Source organism: Canis lupus, chromosome 37 (genome assembly GCF_011100685.1).
Source record: "Canis lupus familiaris isolate Mischka breed German Shepherd chromosome 37, alternate assembly UU_Cfam_GSD_1.0, whole genome shotgun sequence".
Classification (NCBI taxonomy): Eukaryota; Metazoa; Chordata; class Mammalia; order Carnivora; family Canidae; genus Canis; species Canis lupus.
In genome coordinates, this window is record NC_049258.1 from 23042485 (window position 1) to 23068840 (window position 26356).

The 26356-nt window shown below is 41.7% G+C and overlaps 1 protein-coding gene across 1 annotated transcript in view; it reads left to right on the forward strand.

Moving 5' to 3' along the window:
• Window positions 1-25857, forward strand: part of XRCC5 (X-ray repair cross complementing 5) — a 90573-nt gene extending 64716 nt beyond the window's left edge. Inside the window, exons 17-21 of the mRNA XM_038585683.1 lie at window positions 11249-11358; window positions 13271-13367; window positions 15264-15331; window positions 24336-24410; window positions 25171-25857. Coding sequence (XP_038441611.1) covers window positions 11249-11358; window positions 13271-13367; window positions 15264-15331; window positions 24336-24410; window positions 25171-25185 — 365 coding nt within the window. The 3' untranslated portion in view covers window positions 25186-25857. The remainder of the gene's footprint in view (window positions 1-11248; window positions 11359-13270; window positions 13368-15263; window positions 15332-24335; window positions 24411-25170) is intronic.
• The last annotated feature ends 499 nt before the right edge of the window (window positions 25858-26356 follow it).

Consider the following 26356-nt stretch of genomic DNA (forward strand, 5'->3'; position numbering starts at 1 on the left):
ACAAGGTCATATTCTAAGGTTTTGGAAAGAGCATAAATTTTCAGAGAACGGTATTCAACTCATGACAGCTCTACAGAAAAAGTTAAAACTGGATAGTGGGATAGCGAGTGCTGCAGTGAGATGGGCTTGTGACTTGATTTAGAGGATCAAGGAAGGCTCACTTTGGGGGTATCATTTGAACAGAGAATTGAGGAAGGTGGAGGAGAGAACCTGTTATCTCTGGGAAGAACTTTGCAGACAAGAGGGAGCAGTATGCTCCAGAAACGATGTGTTTGGCTTCATCTAGGAGCATCAGGGAGGCTAGTGCGGTTGAAGGAAAGAGTAGAGATGATAACAGGGGGTAGGTGGGGTACATATCACACAGGGACTCCTGCTTTTAACTCTGAGTAAAATGGGAACAACTGAGGAGTTCTAGGTAGAGGTTGGTCTGACTGACTTATGTTTTAAAAGTGCCCTGGCTGCCATGTTGAGAATGGGCATGGTTGAAGTAGACAGATGAGTTAGAAGGCTACTGTAGTAATGCAAGTGAGAGAAAGTGAGAAGTCAGACTTTTGATACACTTTAAAAGTAGAATTGGTAGGTTTTACTGACTGTTTGAATGTAAGGTGTTGAGGGAAAGAAACAAGGATGACTCCCCCAAGTTTTTTGGTCTGAGCAACCAGAGGGAATTGGTATTTACTGAGAAGGGAGAGACCTGCTAAGTTGATTATGCAGGTTTGGACTTCAGGAGGCGTCTGGGTTCTAAATACAAATCTGGGAGAAGTCACCTACAGATGTTCTCTGAAGGCATGAGACTGGATGGAGGAGGTCTTTGAGAGGGGGAGAGGTGTGGTGTCTAGGGCACAAATAGTTCATCCAAGGCAGAAGGACACAAGACAATGTGGGTGCAGATGCAGGTGGGTGATTAATTTGAGGAGGAATTCATAGACTAGTTGGCATAACCTGAGCTCTACAGAGTCAGACAGAGAGCGCCCAAAGAAATGTATCTCAAATAATTCAACAGCCTAAGGTGTCCTGGTGCTTTCAGTTGCAAATAGAACTTTCCCCAGAAGTAAGGTTTTTTGATGCTGCTCTTGTTTTGTCTTCTGAGTTGACTATTGATGAGCATTTCTGGCCACTCTGTGCCCTTTTGTAATTCTCTTCTAATTTCTAAACATTTTCTGGATCTCTTTCTTTCCATCCTAACTACCAGTATCCTAATTCAGGCTTTCATTACTTCACCATTAGACAGTTAGAGCATCCTGTATTAATTATCCTCAAAGTTCTTGTTCAACTCATCCCATATGTTGGTACAGATTTAGGTTCCTTTTTTTAAAAAAAATATATATATATTTTTAAGTAATCTATACCCAACAAACTTCCAACCCTGAGATCAGGAGTTGCACACTTCACTGAGTGAGCCAACCAGGTGCCCCCACAATTAGTTCCTTAAAGCATAGATTTGATTAAGGGTCAGCCCTTCTTAATCACTCCCTATGTCTTTAAAGTTAGTCCCCTCCTTTGAAGGCTTTCCACAACCTGGTTCCTCTCTGCCATTGCAGACCCATCTTCTACAGGCCTCCTCTATGAACTCTACTCAGACCAAGCAGTATTCCTGCTGACACACTTGTGGCATTGGCTTTCCTGCTTCTGTATATCTGCTCATGATACTCCTTCCACAAAGAAGGCTCATTCTTTTTTCTCACCCCCAAATCCCACTCTAAAGAGATGCTTGTGATTTAAGAGCCTGTATATCCTGGGACACCTGTGCCTAGTAGTAGTTCTCTGGTAGTGTGATACATTGTCAAAGATGTTGCTGTTGTCTGCCCTACAGGAACAGATAACCTCCATCTGTTTTTATGTTCTCTGATGATTGCTGACTAGTAAGTTTTCTGTTTCCATTGTTAACTTTAATGAAGCAGTGCTTGGGAATAATAACACTTTGAATTTTTGACAGCAGAATTCATTTTCAAGTTGCTTGGATCAATTCATAAATCCTAGCCCCACCGAAGGAGAAGTGGAGAAAAATAATATCTCAATATTTTGAGCTCTATAATATTATGCAACTTTCTTCACAAAATCAGAAAAGAGGGGGGAAAATGAAAAAGGAAGGATCTGAAGGAAAGATACCATATAAACACAGGGCATCATTATTTATCAATGTTCAGAAAGATTCACTACATGAAATATAATTATTTTAAATTTCCTGATACTTGATATGTCCTTTTAAGAGTGACTCGGAGGGATCCCTGGGTGGCGCAGCGGTTTGGCGCCTGCCTTTGGCCCAGGGCGCGATCCTGGAGACCCAGGATCGAATCCCACGTCGGGCTCCCGGTGCATGGAGCCTGCTTCTCCCTCTGCCTGTGTCTCTGCCTCTCTCTCTCTCTCTGTGACTATCATAAATAAATAAAAATTTAAAAAAAAAAAAAAAAAAGAGTGACTCGGATTCTCCAGGCATCATAAGACACCGTGTGCCACCCCCCACCTCCATCGTCCACAAAAGCACATTCAAGCAGTGGCTGCCTGCCTCTCTCCTTTCTGTGAAGCCTGACTCACCACTCACTGTATCTCTTCAACTGATAACATGAATTTCAATTCCATTCAATTACCAACTTTTAATTGGATCCCATTGCCAGATTGGTCTCCTGTTCCAGAGTGTTTCCTCTTGGCTGCACTGTTACTATGGCTACTTGGTTCCTTCTACTTACTTCCTGCATTAGGTTGATGACATCTACTGTGGTATGAAGCTAGACAGATAACTGTAAAATTGCTACAGTACCAAACACTGTCATCTTGCATCCTGCCTCCCTCCTACTGCCCATCTGGAATGGGATCAAGTCTAGATGGTAAGGTTAGTAATTCTTCTATATTACTTTTATTTTAGGAAGCTTCACCAAGTTTTAGAGTCAGAAAATTGTGGAGACGCTCTTTCTCTGCCTTCTCTACTCCCTAGCCCCACCCTAATAATACATACTTCCAAGCATATGGGTTATACATTATAGAAAGGAGCCATAGAAGTCCCTTCATTTGATGAAAAAGTCTTCCTTTAGCTTCCTCTTTTTTTTTTTTTTTTTTTTTTAAGATTTTACTTATTCATGAGAGACACAGAGAGAGAGGCAGAGACACAGGCAGAGAGAGAAGCAGGCTCCATGCAGGGAGCCTGACGTGGGACTCGATCCCGAGTCTCCAGGATCAGGCCCTGGGCTGAAGGTAGCGCTAAACCACTGAGCCACCCGCTTTGGGGTTTTAAATGAACTCCGTTCTGGAATTGGGGAAATTAGTTACACTTAAAAAAAAAAAAAAAAAAAAGGACATTCTTTGGTTGTTAGCAAACTGCTGTATGCCCTGTATATCCATAAATATTCATTGATAACCTTCAGGTTTTGTGGGACATGTTAACTGGGCCTTTAATGGTTAAATTGAGCGTTGTTAATAAAAAAACAAAAAGCATAGAATGCCATGGGACCCACCCTTTGACCAGGAAACTTGAAATTTTACAGCTAATTCAAGAACAGACCTGGTTTTACACCAAAATTATTTAAGATGATAAATAGTATTCATCCAGAAAGAAAAATATTTGTTATAATGTTCTCTTGTGGAGAGAACATTGCATAAAGTGAGCTTAACCACCAGTGGGCTTGCTGGATGCCATTTTTCTAGTTTCTCATTAGCTCATACTATCACCTTTTCTCTAGAGAGCTAAGACCAAGAGACTTTCAGTGTCATTCTTCCTGTGGCTAAAAAGCAGGACTCACAGCTCAAATAAACACAAAAATAAAATGAGAGGGATCTCAGAGTCTGCAGGAATGGATTCTGACAATAAAGACTTTGCATTTACTCTGCTCCTTGTGCCTGGGGTTTTAATTTAACACATCAATGAAAAGGCAGCATTTAAAAAGGGGGGGAAACACCCAGCAGGACCTACTTTTATTAGTGCAATTTGTAAGAAATTACTGCATTTAATGAGAAAATCGTTAAGCATGAAAAAAATGGGCTGTGACTGAACTTGTGGAGCTTAAATGGTGAGGTTTTAATTGAGTTTTTTTAGTTAATGGTAAGAAAAAATAATAATACAAACCCCACCAAAGCTGTATCCCTGCTATTGAGGTGGTCAACATTTTATATACCTTCGTTCAGTCTCCTGTGCCACTGGTCATGTGTGATCCCGTGGCTGTGGTGCTGTGCTGTGGGGTTACGGCCGGTTTCTGATCGCAAAAGGGAGGCAGGCAGCTTCTTTCTATCTGCTCAGTGAGGAATTCTGGGGCCACTAGGCTTGCAGAGCAGTTTCTCAAAGGTGGAAAGATGAGGGAAGAGGCAGAGAGCAGGACAGCGCTGCGTCTACTTCACGGTTTGCCTGCTGAAAAATAAGACATTCGAACACCATTTACAGGTTCATAAAGCTTATGCTTTTTTCCTAATTCTCAAGATTATTTTGTTCCACCCATTGATTTCTTTTTCCCCCAACAAAAATATTTCATTAAAGACCACAAAACTAAAACGAGGAATACCAGACCAAGGAGTACAAACATTGAGGTCAGGTTCCGCCTGGGGTCTTGGATCCAGATCCAGCCTCTTCTGGAAAGAGCAGCAGAAAAGGACCTTTAAGAAATAAGTCAGCATATCTTTTGTCATGTAGAGGAAAATATTTAGGATCTCTTTTTTTGTACTTAAATTTTCAGAAGATCATTGACTTCTGTGAAAGAAGAGAAACAACATGGGAAGGGTTCAGTCACTTCAGTGTTTCTGGTTTGTCATAATCTACACAGTTGTGTGGCCGCTGTTCCCTGGGTTTCACGCTGTTAAACCTTAGGGAAAGGGAGATGTATGTAGCTGGAAAGATGTTTCAAGTAACAGGAAAATCTTTTTTTTTTTTAACATAATTCTGGTTTTATAGAAGTATGCTTTGTATATACATATATATATTTTTTAATTTTTATTTGAGAAAGAGATGAGAGTATAAATGAGGGCAGTGGGGGTGGGGGGGTTGGTGGGCAGAGGGAGAAGGAGAAGCAGACTCTCTGGAGCCCCAGTGTGGGGTCCATTCCAGGACCCTAGGATCATGACCTGAGCTGAAGGCAGATGTTTAAACAACTGAGCCACCCAGGAGTCCTGCACGTGTATATATAATTTTACATATATATATATGTACTGGGCTGGGAAGCGCCTTAAATAAATGACTGTGAACCTTTTCAGTAACTTTCTGTTGAATGTCATTGTATCCTGTTTCACTAGAAAGGACAGAAAAAAACCTATACATTTTATCTTCCCTTATTGTTTAAAGAATACTTTGTTAACTTTGCATTTGCAAGATATATCCAGTGCATAAAATGGGGCGTCCCTGTGTATCGGCCCATAGTACCAACTGTCTTGAGTGGCCCCTAGATCCACTCCTCACCCTTCCCCTGTGTGCACCAGATCTGAGGGGTGGAGGCCAGGGGGACAGAACTAGCCCCTGCAGGTTCCATTTTCCAGCCTCCCATGATTGCTAGCCTCCAACAGGGTTCAACCAACAGGAAACCCTGGTGGGAAACTGGTGGGAGGTGAGGCAGGGGGGAGAAGCCAGAGTATTTCTTTCTTCCTCTGTGTCAGGCAACATCTCCAACATCTCCTCCATGGCTTCAGCTCCCCTCGGACAGGCCCCTGAGCTCTAGTCATTATACCTCCCTCTTCTGTTTTCTACCCCTACCCTGCACTGCCACGGGACGCTAAGGGCTTCTTGCTGTTTCTAATCTCTGGGTTACAGCACCATTCTCAGTTGGTTTTACAGCTCTTCATCACCTGGGTAACAAATTGTCTGCATTAAATTTCCTTTGTTAAGTATTCAGAGTGATTTCTGTTTTTCTGGTTGGACCCTGACTGATAGATGCACAGTGCCTACCCACGATGACCAATTTATATCATGTAGTAAAGAGACATAAGCCTGTTGGCGATCCATTTCTGTTCTAGTTGCCTGTATTAAAATACAGGCTCATTTTCTTGTCAGGCAAATGTTTCTTATATAAGTTTCTGGCTTAAAACGGTGATTTTACTTACGTGAGCATTTAATCGGTGGCAGACTGGACTACTTGTTTTTGAGTTTTATTTGCCGATAGATATTATTCTTTTATTCTCTTAATTACTGACCTGACCATATATTTATTTAAGTGCTTAAATTATACCATCACTTTGTTTTATGAAGATACCTCTGTCGTTGTGTAAATCTGTTCTTAACATTCAAAAATAATTTAACTGCCAATTTCTGTAAAATGTGAACCCCTTCAATAAGTACAGTTCACATGAGGCATTGAGATAGTGAGAAGGATTAAATTGGGAAACATCCTGAATGATGCCTGGGTTGAGCAAAATCATTTGAGACGGTTTTACAGCCCTTTATATATATTGTGTGACAGATGAGCAAACCCACTGCTGCTTTGGCTCTGTCCAGTGAAGGGGAAAAAACCCACAATAACTGACTTTCATTCTGTTGGAAACATCTTTGCAGAGAACAGGTAGTAAGCAAATGTCAAGTCAGAGGCTGACAAGCACATGGCCCTGAGTCTTTAGGCCTTTGAGACTGTACATTAAGAGAGGTGATTCATTTTCAGGGATTTTCAGTGGTTTTGAATATTTTCTCTAGAGAGGGAGAATATACATTTCAGATTAAACAAAAAATACTCTGCCATTTTCCCCATACATGACACTTTTCTATCTGGGTTGCTTTTTTAATGTAACACTGAAGTATTATTGAGACTAATTTTGTGTATTAACAATCTGTACATGTGTAAGATGCTGGGTTAATATATAATGCTCATATTTAAAACCTCAAAGTCCAGACCTTTTTTTTTTTTTTTTTTTAAAGATTTATTTGAGAGAGAGCATGAGCAGGGGGTGGAGAGAGGGAGAAGCAGGCTCCCCGATGAGCAGGGAGCCCTATGTGGGGCTGTATCTCAGGGCCCCGGGATCGTGACTTGAGCCGAAGGCAGGTGCTTAACCGACTGAGCCACCCAAGTGACCCAAAAGAATTATTTTATTTTTCAGGGTAATTTGCTTTTATTTTATTTTTAAAATTCTTTTTAGAGAAGGAGGGGCAGAGGGAAAAGGAGAAAGAATCTTAAGCAGGCTTCATGCTGGGGCTCGATCTCATGACCCGAGCCAAAATCAAGAATCAGACGCTTTACTGACTGAGCCACCCAGGTACCCCTAGACCATTTTGATTTTGAATGCTCCTTGAAATAAATGATGTCCCTTTGCCTTAAGATGGATGGTCCTTTCAGTGGCCATCTTTTATATTAGCTACAATGAGTATTATTGAGCCTCTGACTAATTCTGAAAAGCATTTTGGTAAATTGTAGTTGGGGCTGTGATTTACTGAGTATGAAGACAGACAGGCCATTCCATACCCTATAATTGATGTAGAAGCAGTGATGAGCACAGTGATGATCGGCATTTCCCTTCTGTGGCGTGGGGCAGATGGGGGCTTCAAAAGCATCATCTAGCCAAAGTAGAATGTTATTTTTGTCAACCATTTCTGCATTTTACTTTTATTTAAAATGGCAGGAAATGTGAAGTGCCACCAAACTTTGGAAGGGAAGTCTTGTCTACAACCCACTGTGATACTCAGTATGTTAAAACATCATCCATCACAGCTATTTGCTGGTGTTAAATGGTTCATGATAGTCAGTGAACCACAAAATAGTCTGGATAGACCAACAGAATTTGGAATCATGGGCCAGTTGCACAGGCCATGTACTGATCATTCCTGGAAGGGCAAAATCTGGTTCTTTGTATTCATTGGATTTATTGCAAGTTTGGAGATGTTTATCTCCCTGTGTTTTGAACTTCCTAGAGAAAAAGACGGTCTAACATGTAAATAAGAAAACTCAATTCAGTTAGGCCCACAAATACATAAGAACTTGATTCTTTTTTTTTTTTTTAAGATTTATTTTTTAGAGAGAGATAGAGCGAGTACGAGCAGGGGGGAGAAGCAGATTCCCAACTGAGAAGGGAGCCCAACTTATGGCTCGATTCCAGAACCCTGAGATCATGACCTGACCCAACGGCAGATGCTCAACCACTGAGCCACCCAGGTGTCCCCCTGCAGTTCATTCTTAAAAAGAAAGTAGATGTTGAGACTCCTACTTCCTTTTTTTAATATCCCCTCTTTCCTATATCATCACTGCAAATGGATTATTGGCTTTTGCTTTTGCTTTCAGTCTCCTAAATACTTTCCTCTGTAAGATGGTAACCGTGTGTGTGTGTGTGTGTGTGCGCGTGCGCGCACGCGTGTGTGCACACACCATCATATGTCAAGACAAAATGGGTCAGGAAACTTTTTTCCAAAGCCGTTCAGTCCCTATTTAGTTGATCTATGGGTTCTCGGATTTAAGGACTCCCTAAGCTTCAGTACCTAATCCTTTGTACTTTTTATACTTTCTCTTGCAGTCTTTATGTCACAGTTTGGACACACACAGACAGCTCTCCTCTTTAATCTCTTAGCATCTGTGATGCTGTACCCTCCTGGTTTTTGCCTACCACTCTTTCTTAGCTCCCTTGTCAGTTCCTTTCCCTCTCTATGAGCTTGGTCTTTAGCCCTCCTCCCATGCAGTTGCTCTGGAGCAACTCCATCCTGCCTCAGGACCCTCACACAGACTGTTGTCCTCTGGGACCCCACCCCTCCAGCCTTCCCCTAGCTGATTGTTCCTCCTCCTCCTTCCCCTCCTATTTGGACTCCATGTGCTAGACTATTTGCTTCTCTTCAGACATACCTGTGCTTTCCCACCTCTCCTCTTCTCCTTTGTTCATTCGGTTTTCTGCTGTATGATGGTCAACTGCTGGTTTTCATTGCCCAGCAAAAAAAAAAAAAAAAAAAAGCCACATTCATTTATGAAAGTTTCCTATAATCAGTCACCAAAGATTTTAAAAAATTCACATCAGCAGATATGTTTCCATACCAGTCATAGTCCTCTTCACATTTACCCCCTGTTATTACTTTTGTATACGTTATATCCCCTCTTAGACTGTAAAATCCTTAAAGGCAAGGGCTTCATCTTCACCTTAATCATGTCTTCCACAGAATACACTCCAGGGTCTACCCTGTGACAGTTACACAGGAAATAAATAGTAGGTTAAGTTACTGAAAATAATCACTACATCAAGAGAAACATTTACACTGTGGCTCACTTAGGTCCCTCACTCTCATTTCAAAAGAAATGAGGAACATTCGTGTCTGGATTACTACCCATGGCCTGTGAAGGCTCTTGTGCCTAGATCCATAACTCCGGGTGGTTTCACATCCGCCTCTCAGAGCCAGCAGGCTGCCCTAAGTGGTGTAGGGCCCCAGTCAGACCCTTCTGTCACTTCCCTTCTCCAAGCTGAAGAAGGAGGTAGCTTCTGTTGCCTTGAGATTCTTGTTGGCTTTCCTCTCTGCCTACCCATCAGGGCTGTGTTATTTACCTTGCTTAAAAAGACCCATCCGAACATCCTTTCTCTCCTTTGAATGTTGGGTATTAATTCACCACTGTGGGATACATTGGTAAAGATTTCAGAATTGAAAGGAAGAAATTGTTTCTTTAATCCCTCAAGTTTGCTAAGTACTTTATTATAATGGAGATCCTACTCTCCTAGTTGGTGGATATTTTTCTCTTGCTGCAAAGTTATTATATTAGGAAATACTTTGTCCAGTGTGTTTTGTTTTTAAGATTTTATCTATTTAGTATTTGACACAGAGAGAGAGCACAGAGAGAGAGCAGGCAGAGGCAGTGGGAGAAGCGGGCTCCCTGCTGAGCAGGGACCCTGATGCTGGGGTTGATCCCAAGACCGAGGATCATGACCTGAGCTGAAGGCAGACACTTAACCAACTGAGCCACCCAGGCACCCCTGTCCAGGTTTTTGGTTTTGTTTTGGTTTTGTTTTGGTTCTTATTTTAAGATTTTATTTATTTAGAAAGCTCATGTGAGTTGGAGGAGGGGTAGAGGGAGAGAGAATCCCAAGCCCAAGGTGGGGCTTTATCTCATGATCCTGAGACCATGCCTAAGCCAACATCAAGAGTCTGATGCTCAGCCAACTGAGCCATCCAGGTACCCCACTTTGTCCAATATTTTTAATCCTTTCCATAGGCTGTAGGGTCCTTTGGAAGTAAGTTGATGGTACTGAGTTTCATGTCTTTCCTAAAACATTGAACAGTACTCAGGTCACTGTGATTCAGTTAGTAGCCTCAAGCCTTTATAGGCAAGCCTTGAAAGTAGTTTCATTAGTATTGTGCATGTACCCATTCCTAACTCTTAGGATGCTCAGACGAGGCTGTGGTTGTGGTCACACCTTGACCGTTCAGCATAAATTGCCCGGCCACCCAGCAAATGAGTGGTTTCAGGGCACGAGTGAGAGTGAGCCTTTATGCCGTGAATGTGTACATCTCCTTGGTTTGTTCTCTACCAGTTGTAAGGGGCAGTTTCAGTCTGCTTAGCAACTTACATTCCCTGAAGACTTTATGTTGCTATTTTCCTCTGCTTTTTTTCATCCTGAAAAATATTTGTTTGTGAGGCAGCCTCAAGTTGCAACCCATCTTAAAAACAATAACATTATTAATGCATTTCCTCCTTCTGTAGAATTTATGACATTGCTTGCTAACAGTTATTGTTATTAAGTATTCATGGCTTGTAGAGTGCGGAACAACAGAGAGAATATCAGGTTCAGCCAAGGGCAGAAGATAATGTAGCAATGATTCCTCATTCTAAAGGAATAGTATTAAATTAAGACAAGGGCTGGTCTTTTCTAATTTGACCTATGATTGGTAGAAGATGGGGTGTCCCTGGCTCATTACCCTTCTCCGTCTGGCACTGTTTGACGTTTATCATGAGTGAGATTAGGTGAAGGACTAGGGGATCTGTTTTCTATGACTATATCAGGAAAGACAGTTCCAAATTATCCAGATGGCCCCTAAATTCTGAGGGGAGAATAAAAAGCAACAACAATTTTTTAAAACACCATTTAGTATTAGTCCCATAAGGAACATTTAGCTGTAAGTCTAAACACTTTAGAAATTACATCTTATTTCTTGGCAGATATCAGTAAGTATTACCCAAACTTTTCAAATACAGACTTTCAGAATCAGCATTTTGCGTCTCATCTGCCCTTCCCATTCCCCCACCACCACCAAAAGAAGAATAGCTTTTGTGCATACTGACCATGAGGCTTCTGAACCATAATACATACAGGCACACAAAGCATATACTCTCTCTATAACCAGTGTCGCTCAAAATGAGGACAATAAGTTTGTTGTCTTATGTTCTAGCAAGTTGCCAGCTGATAAGTCGCATAGAACAGTTTCTGGATACTAATGAGACACCATATTTTATGAAGAGCATGGACTGCATCACAGTCTTCCGGCAGGAAGCCATTCAGGTAACACTATCCTATACGCTGTTGTCCTCTTCCTAAACAGCCACCATCAAAGGGGAGACATACAGCACCGAACAAGTAAGCACGGGCTTTGGAAATAATTGTTCTTATGGTGAATAGCAGTGTTTGCCAAGAAATGCCGAAATGACTATCTTTTTACTATCACTGTCGTTTCTGAGGGGGCATAAAGCTGGGTGGGGTAAATGGGATGCTTCATCCCTGGGAGTTAGCTGCTTATTACATCATAGCCATGACTGCATGATTTCTATTTATGGAACCAGGGAAATTTTCATTGTAACCTCTGGTGACCCATTCATTAAAGGACTGGCTATTTTAAAGAAATTGATAGAAAATATATATTGGTGTGATTTTTGAGAAGGATATTATGAAGATGGGTGTGGGGATCTGGAATGCCAGGAAATATTAAGAATGCTGAAAATTAATTACTCAGAACCACACCTCACTTTTTGTGTGGGTTTTCTGTTTGTTTTATTAGGAATTTTGAAAAAACACTGTGAAAATCTTGCAAATTATTTCTGGGCTTTTATATGTAAACTCTAGGCAAGAGTGAGCAAATTTAAATTAGAAAGTATATTTTTAAAGCAGGCGCAGTTGTAGTGTATGTTCTCATGTGGGTGCTTATTAAGTATTGGCTGTGTGAGTTAATTCTTGCGTTGTTTAGGTTCTTACAAAGAATGATAAGAAAATGAGAAAATTGTTAAAATTAGAAGATTCAGGAGTAGATGATCCAAATGCCCTATAGATATGGGCAAAGAGAGTCAGTGTAAGACAAGGATGTCCCGAGTGGAGAATGATCTGGTGTAAATGGGAAAAGGTAGTGAAAATGTCTTGCTTTTTTAGCACTACCCCGAGCTAGATAGAGCACCCAGTAACACCTCTCTGCACTGTTGTCACCACGTGTCCTTGAAATTACCCGGTCACTCGATTTCTTAAAAAAAAAATAAAAATTTTTAAAAAGCCAGGGAGAGATGGAAGAGCATCAGGAGACTCTAGAGACATTTTAGACACTCTTAACGTGGAGACCTTTTCTAACTGCAAAATCTATAATACACACGAGAAAGGAAAAGGGCTTTATAATTGGGAAAATGTGAATACTGACTGGTTATTTACTACTGTTAAGGAGTTATTACTAATTTTTTGGTATTTTTAAAAAAAGAGTCCCTCTCTATATTTTAGATACTGCATACCAAAATATTTATAAATGACATAATGTGCTTGGCGTTTGCTTCCAAACAATCCGAGGGCTGTGGGAGATGGTAGGGGAATAGGTAGGGCAAGACTAGCTGAGGTGACAGTTACTGAAGCTGGGTGATGGGTATATGAGCATTCATGAAACTCTTCTATTTTTGTTTGACTTTGTCTATATGGAAGAAGGTTAAAAAGCACAGCATCAGGCCACTGAAAAACTGGTGTGGCTCTGAGCAGTCATGTACCTTTCACAGATGGGAGGTTCCCAGCAAACAAAGCTGAAATTGGAATGCCAGACCAAATCTCTTCGTTTACCAGAGAAGGATATTATATATCATATATATATGTATGTATGTAATAAAAATATATATTACATATATTATATAATAAAATATGTATATGTATTAAATATTAAAATATGTATATATTTAAGACTTTATTCATGGGAGATATATAGAGAGAGGCACAGACATAGGCAGAGAAGCAGGCTCCCTGAGGGCAGTGTGATGTGAGACTCAATCCCAGGACCCCAGGATCATGACCTGAGCCAAAAGCAGATGCTCAACTACTGAGCCACCCAGGTGCCCCTATATATTTTTCTTATAAATAACAGTGGATTCAGTGTATATAGCCCTTTTTCCTAGGAATGACTTGTTTCAGTATTTGCTCTGACCTGACGCCTCTCTGTCCCTGCATGCCACCACAGTTTTCAGAAGAGCAACGCTTTAATGATTTCCTGAAAGCTCTTCGAGAGAAAGTGGAAATGAAACAGTTAAATCATTTCTGGGAAATTGTCATTCAGGGTAAGGTGTCTTTTATCATTTTCTCCAAATATCTTCTGCCATTTTTTCTAAATCCAGTGAGTGAAAAATCTTGCTTATTAGTAAGTGCAAAAAAAGAAGTAATAAATAAGTAAACATAAAAGTCCCATCTTGAAATTCTGTGTAGCATGACCCATTTCCAAGATGGTACCTCTCAATCTGTTGGAAGAACCTATATGGGCAAACATTGCCCCCTTTCTCAGATTCTTGGACTCTTCCATTCTCCTGGACCCACAGCACTGTCCCTGACCTCACCCACATTTTGCCCTCCTGCTACTTCTCATTAGCATGTTCTTAGGCTTTCCATAGCAGCAGACCAGCATTTATTCACAGTGACCAGTGCAAACTCAGCCTAGAAAGAAAGCGACACACAATCTTTCAGTGTTAGGCTTGATGTTGGATCGCCTCCATTTTTTTTTTTTCACCTGACTTGATTTTCCTTCAGAACCAGGTATAAGATATTACCTATTAAAAATACCTCTTATGAAAACAGTGATGTTGAAAATTATGAAACTTTTCACTTGAAGTGGGGCCCTCAGATTAGTTTCGACCTGTCTTTCTCTGCAAATTCTGTAAAAAAGGAGTTGCATATCTACCTATCCAGCTTCTAAGGGCAGCTTTTCATCACTCAGGCAACTATTTTCCTGACAGTTAATTTTTCAGCCCTTTAACTTCTACACTGGGGAGCAAAAGCAATTAGAATAGGTGGTGAATGGGGCTTACTCAAATCACTTTGGTGTCTCTGCTGTCGACCAGGTAGATGAAGGAGATTGGTTTTGTTTTTTTTTTTTTTTTTTTTTTTTTTTTTTTTATTTATGATAGGCACACAGTGAGAGAGAGAGAGGCAGAGACACAGGCAGAGGGAGAAGCAGGCTCCATGCACCAGGAGCCCGATGTGGGATTCGATCCCGGGTCTCCAGGATCGCGCCCTGGGCCAAAGGCAGGCGCCAAACCGCTGCGCCACCCAGGGATCCCAAGGAGATTGGTTTTGGTATTTATTGATTGCCTCCAGCATATTGTTTGCTGAAAAGAAACTTACAGGACATACACAGGTACATATTTTCTGAAAGCTTATATCCTATTGAGAGAATACACATGACCTGTGCCATTTCTAGGTGCAAATGGATGTTAAATATATGTGCTTTTCTGAAAGTGTATCATGCATCGGCCATTTGAGGCAAAAGAAAATCTTAGGAAGAAGAGAAAACTGACGGGTGGATTTCCTATCCTTCATTTGCTCTCACTGAGCTAAAATTGATGTATGTGCTAAATGATAGATACAACCATTGTGAGAGCATGTTTCCTCCCAGCCTTGGGCTTCTGGCCATTCCATCAGTAGCCAGTAACATTACTAGAAGTCAGAATGCCTGCACATTCCTATATTGGGTATCTAATGGGTCTGGGCCAAACTATATAGTCATTCAGTTATTTATTTACTGAGCTCGTGCCATGCACTACATTGAGGGGAATAGAAAGATGAATAAAACCCATTCCCTGCCCTGGAGAAAAGTATGGTCCATTAGAAGAGAGAACATTCATACACCTAGTTACACAAGGCAAGATATGATGATAGCCTTTTCAAAGGCATCAACAAAGGCATCTGAAAACTGAAGGAGAGATTTAATCAGGGAAGACTTCATGCAGCAAATATCATTTGAGATGTGGCCTTTATTTTACTCAAGCTAAGTGGGAAACAGGATAAGAGGGAAGAACAGTGTGAGTTAAGTGCCTTTACGGTCTTCCATTTCTTATAGAGAAAGCCCCTGTAGAGTTTTAAAAAATCTCCAGTGCAAAGGTAAGAGGGGGTGTGGTAGAGAGGAAGGTACGATTGGGATTGTTTCTTTGAACTTGGGTTTCACTCTGTGAATTACTTTTTAGATGGAATTACTCTGATCACCAAAGATGAAGCTCCTGGAAGTTCCGTCACAGCTGAGGAAGCCAAACAGGTACTAAGGAATAATGCCATCTTTACATAAATTATTGTAATGGATATTATTTTCTTGATGCCCATTCTTCCTTGAAAATTTTAACTTTTAAAGGTAACTAAATTAGTGTACCCATTCTTTTTTTGACCAATTGGCTAATTCCTTACACTGCAGCATTTTTATAGGAGAAATTGTAAACTCCTTCAGTCTTCCATAGACTCTAGTCCCATTTCTAGAACTCACCTGGAACTGTCATTAGCTCTAGAACTCTTGAAGTCCATAGCGCCTTCCAAGTTTATCCAAGACCCTGGTAAAGGCTATGAAATCCAGGCAGCCCAGTGATTCCCACCATGGTCACACTTCAGTCACCTGGGGAGCTATTATTTAAGAAATACTGATGATCAAGCTCCACCTTCAAAGACTGGTAATCTGAAATGGGGTCCTAGACAGGGTTTGAGTTCTTAAAGCCCCTCAGGTGATTGTGGTAGGTAGCAAAGTAGAGAAACCTAGTGTTCCAGAGTGAGGCACCATCCAGAGGTGTTTTTAGTAAAAGACCTCATGTATTGACACAAGCAGATCGAGGTCCCTGTTGTAATCTGATTCAGCTATGAGTCAAGTATGTGTGGCTATTGAGTGCAGTGATCTTTCATTAGACCTCAGGTTTGTGATGAAAGCTTAATAAAATTAAATAGAGTACCTCAGAAGTATATGGTTCAGGGGCACCTGGGTGCCTCAGTTGGTTAAAGTGTCTGCCTTCAGCTTCAGTCATAATCCCAGAGTCCCAGGATCAAGCCCCAAGTCACGCTCTCTGCTCAGCAGGGAGCCTGCTTCTCCCTCTATTCCTCACCCTGTTCATGCTCGCTCTCTCTCGCTCTCGCTCTCTCTGTCTCAAATAAATAAACAAAATCTTAAAAAAAAAAAAAAAAAAAAAGTAATGTGGTTCATATAACAAAGACAGCATCCCTGCCTTCTAGAAACTTAATCAGCTACAGGCTTGCAGAGGAAGATAGTGGAGATTCAAAAACATAACTACACACCCTCATGGAGAGCTTGGTCTGGGCTGGCAGACAGGAATCTGTTAAGGAAGTGGCAGGAACAAGGCTGGAAGTATTCATCTTATGGCTAAATTCAGGCCAGATTTTAAAATGCCTTACAGTTTCAACTCAGTAGAGGCATTTGGCAAAAACCATAGTGTTTTTTGGGAAAGAAGTTAGAATATACAAGAATTTGTATTAAGTATACTTTGCCTGGCAAAAACATTTTGCTAAAGAACATGTATGGTCCTGGCTTGCAGGAAGTAAAATCCTGACATTTTAGAAGTACTCTGACATGCTGATTATTGTCTCAGAAGGGGCTCCACTGTGTCTGTACCCTCTTCCACCACAGTCAATACTGTGAATATGTCAGTCCTCTAGAGGATGTCATTTAACTGCTTGATTTTGTTTGTTACTTTATATAGTGGCATGATAATATTTCCCCCTTGAACTAAATATATCATTTAGTGCTCTCCAGAGAGAACCAATAGAATATATATATATGGATGTGTGTGTGTATGAGAGTTGGGGAAAAATTTATTTCTTTTAAAGAATTGGCTCATGAAATTGTGGGGACCGACATACCTGGAATTTGTAAGGCAGGCCAGCAGGCTGGAAACTCAGGCAAGATTTCTGTATCACAGTGCTGAGGCAAGATTCCTTCATCTGATTGGACGAGGTCTACAAATATGACCAAGGGTGATCTTTACCTCAAGTCAGCTGATTGTAAATGTTGGCCACATCTGCAGAATATCTTCACAGCAATATCCAGACCAGTGTTTAGCACCACAGCTGGGCACTTGGCCTAGCCAGGTTGACACATAAATTAACCATCACTTTGCCTGAAGGTTTATCAGCTTTTGCTAAACAAGTAAAATAAGGCAAATAATTTAACTTTAGTCCATTATTGCTTTTTTTTTTTTTTTTTTTTAAGATTTTATTTATTTGAGGAAGAGAGAGAGTTTGAGCAGGGAAGAGGGGCAGAGGGACAAGCCGACTCTCCTCTGAATGCAGAGCCCCATGTGGGGCCCCATCAGGATCAGGACCTGAGCTGAAGGCAGACGCTCAACTGACTGAGCCTCCCGGGCACCCCAGTCACTGCATTTTAAAGAAATCTGTCACCCAAGTGAGAGTTGAGTACATGTTACTGAGGAAAAAGGAGGGCACTGATCTAAAAAGGTAGTATTTTTCTTCTCAGCTGTGCATCTTAACCGAAGGTGTCCCATAGCTAAGTCCAGAATAGTAGAGAGGAAAGAAATCTGAGAAGGGATGACGTGCTTCTTGCAAACTAACTGAGGCTTGTTCTGTGCTACAAATGCAGTGTCTGGAACTTAGGAGCACAGAGCCCAGCTGTGGGAATCTTAACATCTGTTTGTTAAGCTGCAGGGAGGGCTTTGAGCTAACGACTAGGTATGGGCGGTGTCCTCGTGTGGTTCCAGGGTCAGCAGAACTGATTCTAGTTGGTTGTAATTGAGGCCCGCTCTGAGAACTTGGCTTTTTTTTGTCGTTGTTGTTCCTGAAACATTCATTTTGTTTTTCAGGGGGGAAAATGTAATCCTTTGTATTAAAAGTGTTTTTAAATGTCAACTGTAGCTTTTTGGAGAGAAGTGTAGAGGAAGGAGAGCAACACACACACACACACAGGATAAAGAGGAGAATCACAGAGTGTGAGTCTGGCTCAGGGAAGCTGGCCCCTTGTGGTTTCCAGGAGAGAGACACGCTGCAGCCAGGCCAGGGAGGATAGTCTCTTCTGACTGCACCACAGTATTTATATTACCTTCAAAAAAAGTGTTGACTTTGGTCACTCCCCAAATAATCAATTAAGGAAACCTGACTATAATCAGAAGTTGAAGAGCAGTACTCACAGTCCATTTCAAGTCTTCTAAGATACTTATATAAGTCATTTAAAGTTAGCAAACTGTCAAATTATTGCTATTAAGTGTTGACAATTTGAAAGGAAGTAATTATCCAGGGATGTCCATTTTAAATGAATATTAAATCTTAACTTTACACACTTGGACATTTTAAGGAGAGCCATTTCTCTTTGGTGCATTCTCAAAAAGTGTAGATTTTATGACTCTTTGAGAAATCTAAGTCAGTTCTGCTACAGAAATAGAAAGTTCTTCCATGACGTATGTTTAAATAGCCACTTTCCTTTAAATTCACTGACAGCTCTCATTTCATTTTGAAGCCGAGACATAAGTATCCCTCTTTCACATTTATTTGTATCGTCCCTATAACCTGTCAGTTCTTTCACTTAACGTTTTCTCTTTGTTACTGATAGACAAACCATTTGCCCTTGGTGTTTGCTTGAGTTTTGGGGTAATTCTTGCGTTCTCTTCTCAGGACATGGTTCTGTGGTGGGTGGGTGGCATGCTGCTTATCATGACATATTCCAGAAGCAGCTGGGAAGTTGTTTGCTCCAGGCCACCATCAGTAAAACACCTGGACTTGTAGAAGGTTAGAATAGGCTGATTCTTCATATAAAGTTTATCTTCTTTATCAAAGACTTTCTCTCTTTTTTAAGTAAGTTTCTTCTTTCTCACCCATATTAGGGTTAGAACAGGGATTCTCAACCAGGAGTGATTCTGTTCCCCAGTAGATTATTGGCATTGTCTGGAGTCATTTTGGTGGTTATAATGGAGGAGGGGGCTGCTGCTACTGACTCCTAGTGACTAGAGACCAAGGATGTTGGGAAACATCCTCTGGCACAGGACAGCTCCCACATTAAGAATTTTCTGACCCAAAATGTTGATAATGACATTGGGAAGCCTGGGTTAGAAGAGTTAAAACAAGCCAGATCCTTAACTAAGGCAGAGACAGTTGGCTTAAGTTGTATATAATTTTATCCAGCTGAAAAGAATTCTAATGATCTAACAGTTTTTATTTTTAAAACTAAAGCTTCCAGGGGAAGTCTCATCTATAACCCAGAGAGAGGTAGTGTTCCTCAGTTGGTGGGCAGTGGGTGCGGTAGGTTGGGATTACCTGCACAGGGGACTTGGAAGAGCCCTCAGGATGACCTCCAGGAACAGACGCTGAAAAATACTGGTCTGGTCTAAACTCCTTCTTATTTTATAGATGAAGAAATTTAGGGCCCAGAGAAGTAAAATAAAATGGCTGAGATCTCTTAATAAGTCCCTGACCAGGAGTCCAGGTCTAAGACTGACCCCTGTTCCTCCATTCATTTTACTCCATAGTAGGAGCACAGAGGGGAAAAAAGATTTAAATACTCATCTGATACCAACTCAGGGTTGGAGTGGATATCATCATCTTTTTAGCACTTGTTCTCCCGGTAGCTGCATAATCTAGCCTCCTTTATTGTTGATTACATTGATTTTCCACCTTAGCCTCATAGATACAAGTTAGCAATCTGGTCATTTTATAGACTCAGTCTACAGAGGTGACATGGATTTGCTCATTGTCTCCTGGCAAGTTCATGGTTAGCAGAACTGACTAGAATCAAGACCCCTGAAGTCCTAGTATGGTCCTCTTCCTGCCACACCATGGCGTCACCTCTCCACCAGCCACATCATATACAAGAAAGATGCTCAATTTCCCTGTTGGCAAGAGTGCACCCAGTCGTCTGTGTGTGTTTGTAAGAGATCTCCAAAGCCTTGTGAAGGGTTATAAGATAAAGTTTAAAAATCATTTCTTGAGAACCTTTTTCTTTAACGACTGTCCACTCTTGACCCCATGATATTTTCCTTTGCTCTTTTCCACTTTCCTCCTCTGCCTTAAATCTCTGGTGGCTAATTCAAAGAAAAGCACTACAATTTTACCTCATATTTCTTTAGAGGTTGATACTTTTAATATACAGTTTTAAAATTTATATTGAGGTGGAATATACATACAATAAATGCACAGATCTTAAATGTGCGACCCGATAAATTCTTACATGTTCACATATCTGGGCACCCACCATGCAGATCAAAATACAGAACATGTACATCACTCCAGAAGTCTCCATGTACCTTTCCCAGTAGAAATCCCTGGCCCCCGAGCTTATTGCTAATTCTGACACCTGGCACTTGAGAGTAGTTTTGCCTGTCCTTAACCTTTTGATTCATCTGTGATTAGAGCTGTTCTTTATTATAGCTATATAGTACTCCCTTTTATTATACCACAATGTATTTATCCATTCTCCTGATGATGGGCATTTGGTTGTTTCCAAACTTTGGCAATTATGAATAAAAATGCTATGGATACTCTCTTTCTCTCTTTTTTTAAAAATACACTTATTTTAGGGATCCCTGGGTGGCGCAGCGGTTTGGCGCCTGCCTTTGGCCCAGGGCTCGATCCTGGAGACCCAGGATCGAATCTCACGTCAGGCTCCTGGTGCATGGAGCCTGCTTCTCCCTCTGCCTGTGTCTCTGCCTCTGTGTGTGTGTGTGTGTGTGTGTGACTATCATAAATAAATTAAAAAAATAATAATACACTTATTTTAGAGAGGGGGAGAAATAGAGCAGGGATAGGGGCAGAGGAAAAGGGAGAGAGAATCTCAAGCACTCCCCACTGAGCGTGGAGCCTGATACGGGGCTTGATCCATGACACTGAGATCATGACCTGAGCCATAATCAAGAGACAGACACTTAACCGACTGAGCCACCCAGGCCCCCCTAAAAATGCTATGGATATTCTTGTACATATCATTTGGTGAACATATATTAGAACATAAAACCTACAATATGACAAAGCAAGTTTGCATACTTTATCTGAGACCCACTACAGCCTCATGAGATAGAGTGAGTAGTAGCAGTATTCTCATTTTGTTAAATATAGAAAGATCAAGCGGCTTGCCCAGGGTTACTGAGGAACTAACAGAGCTAAGGGTGGGGTTCTGCTCTCCCACATTAGGTTGCAGGATTTCTCTGCTCTGCAGTATTGCCTCTGTAGCACAATAGAAGATACAGGGGCATATTAAGCTCAGATCTACGCCCTTTTAGACAAGATACATGCAGACAGACTTGTTCTTCCTGATGTTTAGAATACATCTGGATTATGGGTGAGTCTTTGGAATCACCTGATAATATTGGAGTCAGCCCAGTGGAAGCCATGTGATTTTATTTTGGGGATTGGTAAGTGTCTGAGCACAAGCTGATTATTAGTTTTTAGTCTTATGGAGGAATTAGAGTGGAAGTTTCTATGCAGGCGTTATTGACTCCATTTCTCTGCTTATGGCCAGGGTTGCACCTCAGTGTGCTTGCAAAGTAATAGTTTATCCATTTCATAAGGCTCTCCAAGCAAGGACCCTCTTTCTTGGTAACCCCAAGTAAATCCTGATGGTTTGAGGAAGGAGGAATGTGTCACACAACTGTGCTTTCTGTTTGTTCTCGACTTCTGAGCATTGCAGATGGAAAGAACACAAGAAAAGATGAGAGTTGGCTCCTGCCCCTTCCTGCTGCGTTCAGAGTCCGTTGCTTTTATTGAGAAAGCAGGCCAATCATTGAATTCTCTGCTGTATCTCTAGCTTCCCGTCACACCGCACAGCCTGCAAATTACTTGCTGTTAAAACTCTGATGAAGAAGAGTGATATGTGTAAGGGATCAGCCTTGCCTGGGGCTTTGGGGAGATAATGGATGGCAGCCCAGCTCATAGCTATCATTTGCTTACGCAGAAGTATGAAGCAGATCTGTCAGGAAAATCACTTGCAGATGTTTAGCACTTGATAGAAGTGAGAGTTTGCTTGCTGCTGCTCCTCTCTTCCTAGGAACTTGGCCTAGTCTCCAAGATGTGCCATTCGTGTTTAATTGTATGTAGCATGGTCACACTGTGCAGACAGTCCTGCCCTCATTTATCTGGTAATCGCACTGTGAAAGGGGCTGTGCAGGTGAGGAGAGGATGGAGTTTGGAGCTTATAGAGGCCATGTGCCAGAAAACCTTAGGGGTTTTCTAGATTCATAAGTGCTTACCACGCACCTGCTTACTAGGGGTGATCAAGGATGTGGTCGGACTCTATAGTCCGACCTGCTGAGCCCAGGAGGTTTGTACTTGGAAGGTGCTCATCATTTGTGGCCTCACCGAGGTATGTGGCAAGACACAGCTCTACTTTTAATTCTCTCCGCTCAAACTGGATAAGTCTTTTCTTTTTGCCGTGCATTTCTAAGTGTAGGAAAAATCATGTGGGTTAATGGTAATGAGTAGGAGAGCAGAACAAAGTGGAAACCACTTTTAATAATGATAATTAGAATCATAATCTAGGGTATCCTAGATATCTTGGAATCCAGGATAGAGCAGAGTTTAATCTTTTAGACATACACCATATGCAGATAGGTGTGTGAATAATTTATCTGTACTAGGCCCTCAGATATCTTTTTTAATAATCAACCAGAGTAAGTAAATAGACTTAATAATATGGAAGCTCTGTTACAGTTCTGTTGCGGACAATTACCCTACCCCCCACCCCTTGCTAGCGTTTCCTGTCTCTCATACCATTGATTCCAGCGTTGAATGTGGTCCAGCTTAAGGTCAACAAGGGGCTATGGAAAGATTCATAAATGTCCTGAGAAGAAGATAAATTCCTTACTCTCTCAGTCAAAACTGAAGTTAATGAATGGTGAGGTGGTTTGACTGAGGGAAAACAAAGTCCAGGAGGGAGGTTGAGTCAAGAGCAAACCATCATGGACACGTCCAGGGTACCAGTTCTGCAGATACAGCCTCCGGTGTTGCCGTCCTGTTACCTGTGTACGTGAGTTTCTGGACGCGAGCGGTGAAAGAACCTGGCTTCCTGAAACTTGCTGCACGCAGCCTGATGTTTAAAGGTGACTTTAGTTCGTGGTTTGCTAAAGAGATATATTTTAGCCTATTTGCAAATCTTAGGTTTCAGAGGCCTCAATGGTGTCCATTATCCCAAAACGGTAATGTATAAGGAAAGCAATTCTTGCCATGTTTTCATGTTGAGATGGTGAGGAAGGTGGAACTACACCTTTCCATCCTGGATGGAGGCTGCCACGGGAGAGCAGACGGGGGCCGGAAGGCTCACTCAGTGCGTGCATGCTCCACGCACATTGACCCTGAGGAATCCCCAACCTTCCACTTCCCCCTTTAAAAACATTCACTTCTCTAGGTTTGCCTCTGCTGCCATTTCGAGTACTTATGATACCAGAAGATGGATCACCTCTGATGGTTAGATAAGTGGTTGATAAAACCTAGCTCCTAGGTGCAGTTACCACATGGCCTTGAGGAAAGAAGTCCCCCTGCTATTTCCTGGAGTGACAGGATGGAGAGCAAGAGTTTTCAGATTATTTTCAAGGGCACCCAGTACCCTTTTAAAGTCTGAATTTCATCCCTAGATCCTTGCAGACTTCGATTCAAGGGCTTTTCTGCACATCTGCCTTTTTTAAGCTCCAGGTCTAGAATACTAATGCTGATCAGAAGCATGCACTAGAAGCTTTTCTCATCCACGTCCTTTTTCAATGCTTTCTAACACTGTTGGAGGATTTCCAGAAAAGGAATTGCCCAGTCTCCCATGCTCACCAATTTTTGTGTTTCACATCATTTACAGGAAGTCTTTCCTTGTGTCCTCCATATTGTTGAGGAATGCGATTCTAATTGTTGAGTTCAAACACTTGATTCTTGTGCTCCTTTCAGAAGAGACCAAGACATACTGGCTTGGGGAGTTTGGTTCTTTTCTTAACCCTAATGAGCACATATATCCTGCAGAAGCACAAATGGTAGTACCAGGTGTCCTCTGCACCTTACATGGGACCCTCCATAGAGTCACTGCCTTGGCAAGCCGTGCCATTTCCTCCATCTTCACAAGAACGTTCTCTTGGTGACTAGTTAATGTGGGCTATTTAACTTCAAAATCAGTCCTCTCATCTGGGGCCATACGGAGGAGTATGCGTCAAGGTGGTGTTTCTTTGAGGCCATTGCAATGAGACTTTGCTAAGCAAGCCTTCTTAGGTCTGCCTGTGGCACTGCTACAGACTGTGCTCTCCATCCAGAGAGGCTAACATGTATGTCATTTTGGTGTCCCCGACTTTTGTTCACAGTTTCTGGCCCCTAAAGAACCTCCAAATGAAGACACAGCAGCCATATTTGCAGAAGGTGGTGATGTGGATGATTTAGTAAGTGCTTTTAATATATATCAGGTGTTCTCCAGATGGAAATCACCCGAGCTGTAAATACAGCCACAACGCTGCTTATCGTAGACTTGTTTCTTACATGAGTTTTAACTGCTGACACACCAGAAGCTCCCTCCACTATTATTTATTGCCATTATAAATTTAATCAGATAGGTAATTTCATAATGGAAATTCCTGTGCTCTCTGGTTTCACTTACATTGTTCTTTCAGTTTAATCCTCTCCCGTAAAGGACTGAGAAGAACTGGCAAGGCCATTTCTCCCTAGCAGCACAACGTCCTCGTTTACTGAAATTGCTCTCAACCAAAATAAGCAATACAAGGTGCAATTTGTGTGGGTTCACAAATAAAAACAGCCTTTCAGAGGTCTAATTCTTGAACGTTCCCAATTAACTTAATATCAACAAAATCGACTGATAAGCCTATGGGGGGTTCAGGACCTCCTCACACCACTTTGGGGTGCCTGGCAGGCTGTGGAAGTGTTGGCTTTGTATCCACCTGTCGTGTGTAGAGACTTCCTGCCTTAAGCCTCACATGACAGCTGATTCCAGGAAAAACTTTTTTTGTGGAGTTCGTAGTGTTGTAGTGAGATCCTTGGTATTTAACTCCTAAGATAGCAGTACGTGTGAAGTCCAGGCATGCCACCAGTGAAGAGAGCCACTGTCATTAAACTGCCTCCTTCCTCCCAGAGAAGTGGTCTGGGGTCAGTCTGGTTCTTTTCTAAAAATGTTCTTCTTGTTCACAGCTGGACTTGATATAGGTCGTGGCTGTGTGGGGAATCTACGAGAGTTGCCATCGCTGTTGTGCTGGGAGTTCTATCCAGAGGAAGCCATTTGCGGGGAACTGGAAGCTCTGGAGATGGTCCCTGTCAGTTATGTGGAAGTGAAGCTCCTAATTCTCTGGAATGAATATATACATATAGAAGGGATAATTTAGGTCCCATACACGTTTATAAAGAATCCTTGTTATTTTCTGATCCGATGTGTTATTTTTTCTGTGGTCTTTATCAATCTCAGTATATTATGCATGTACTTTGAAGTTTCTGGAAAATGGGTTTTGTGACCTGATATGTTGGTGAGATCACGGGCCTTGTGAAGCGGGCTCATCCAGAACTACAACATGTTGTGGGCGAGTTTCTCAGTCCTTCCTGCGAGATAGAGTCCACGGTCAGATCCTTGAGCAGCAGTCACAGCTTCTGTCGATCAAACAGCAGCATTAGTTTCTTACCAGCAAAAAGATAGGTTTGGGAAATCATGGCTAAGGGCTGACTCTTCCTCTTTATGGAAGCCTTTTAGTCCCCACATTAGGTCAGCTGTGTGTAGAGGGGGTTTTCCTTAAGCAGGGTGGGAGGGTGTGTACCGAGCTATGTGGTGCTGTCATGAAGAAAAGACACCCAGCCTCTGACTGATCCACAAACCTAAAAAAAAAAAAAGAAAACCAAATGGAGAGATTCACCCCTCAGTTCGGATTTTATAATTTCATTACTGCCAACTTAGAGGTCTCACCAAGAGAAGGTGTGGGTTGTGTTCAAACAGTTCTTCCTTAATTTCCCATTCTTTTCCATTTCTACCAGAGTCTCCTTTTCTCTCTGGGTGATGTTCCCTTTCTTAAAATAAGAAAAGAACAAAACCCTTATTTTGTTCTAGACCTCATTCTTTCCCCGAGTTCTAACTCCTCCTTCCTTGGTGTCCCAGACTCCGTGGTGCCCAGTCTCCTGTATGTCCTCAGCACCCCCGTAAACGGTCACCACTTCACTTCATTTTGCAAAGGTAATATTAAAGGCGTGACTGCCTTGCCCTTCCTGTGGATTGCCACTCATGAATTCTCTGCAAAAGAAATCTTCGTTGCTGTGCTGAGAATGAGAGACACTCTGTGCATTGCTTGAAAACGGCCTTCCGTGACTACGTCGTTCAGTCAGCTGAGTGGAGAAG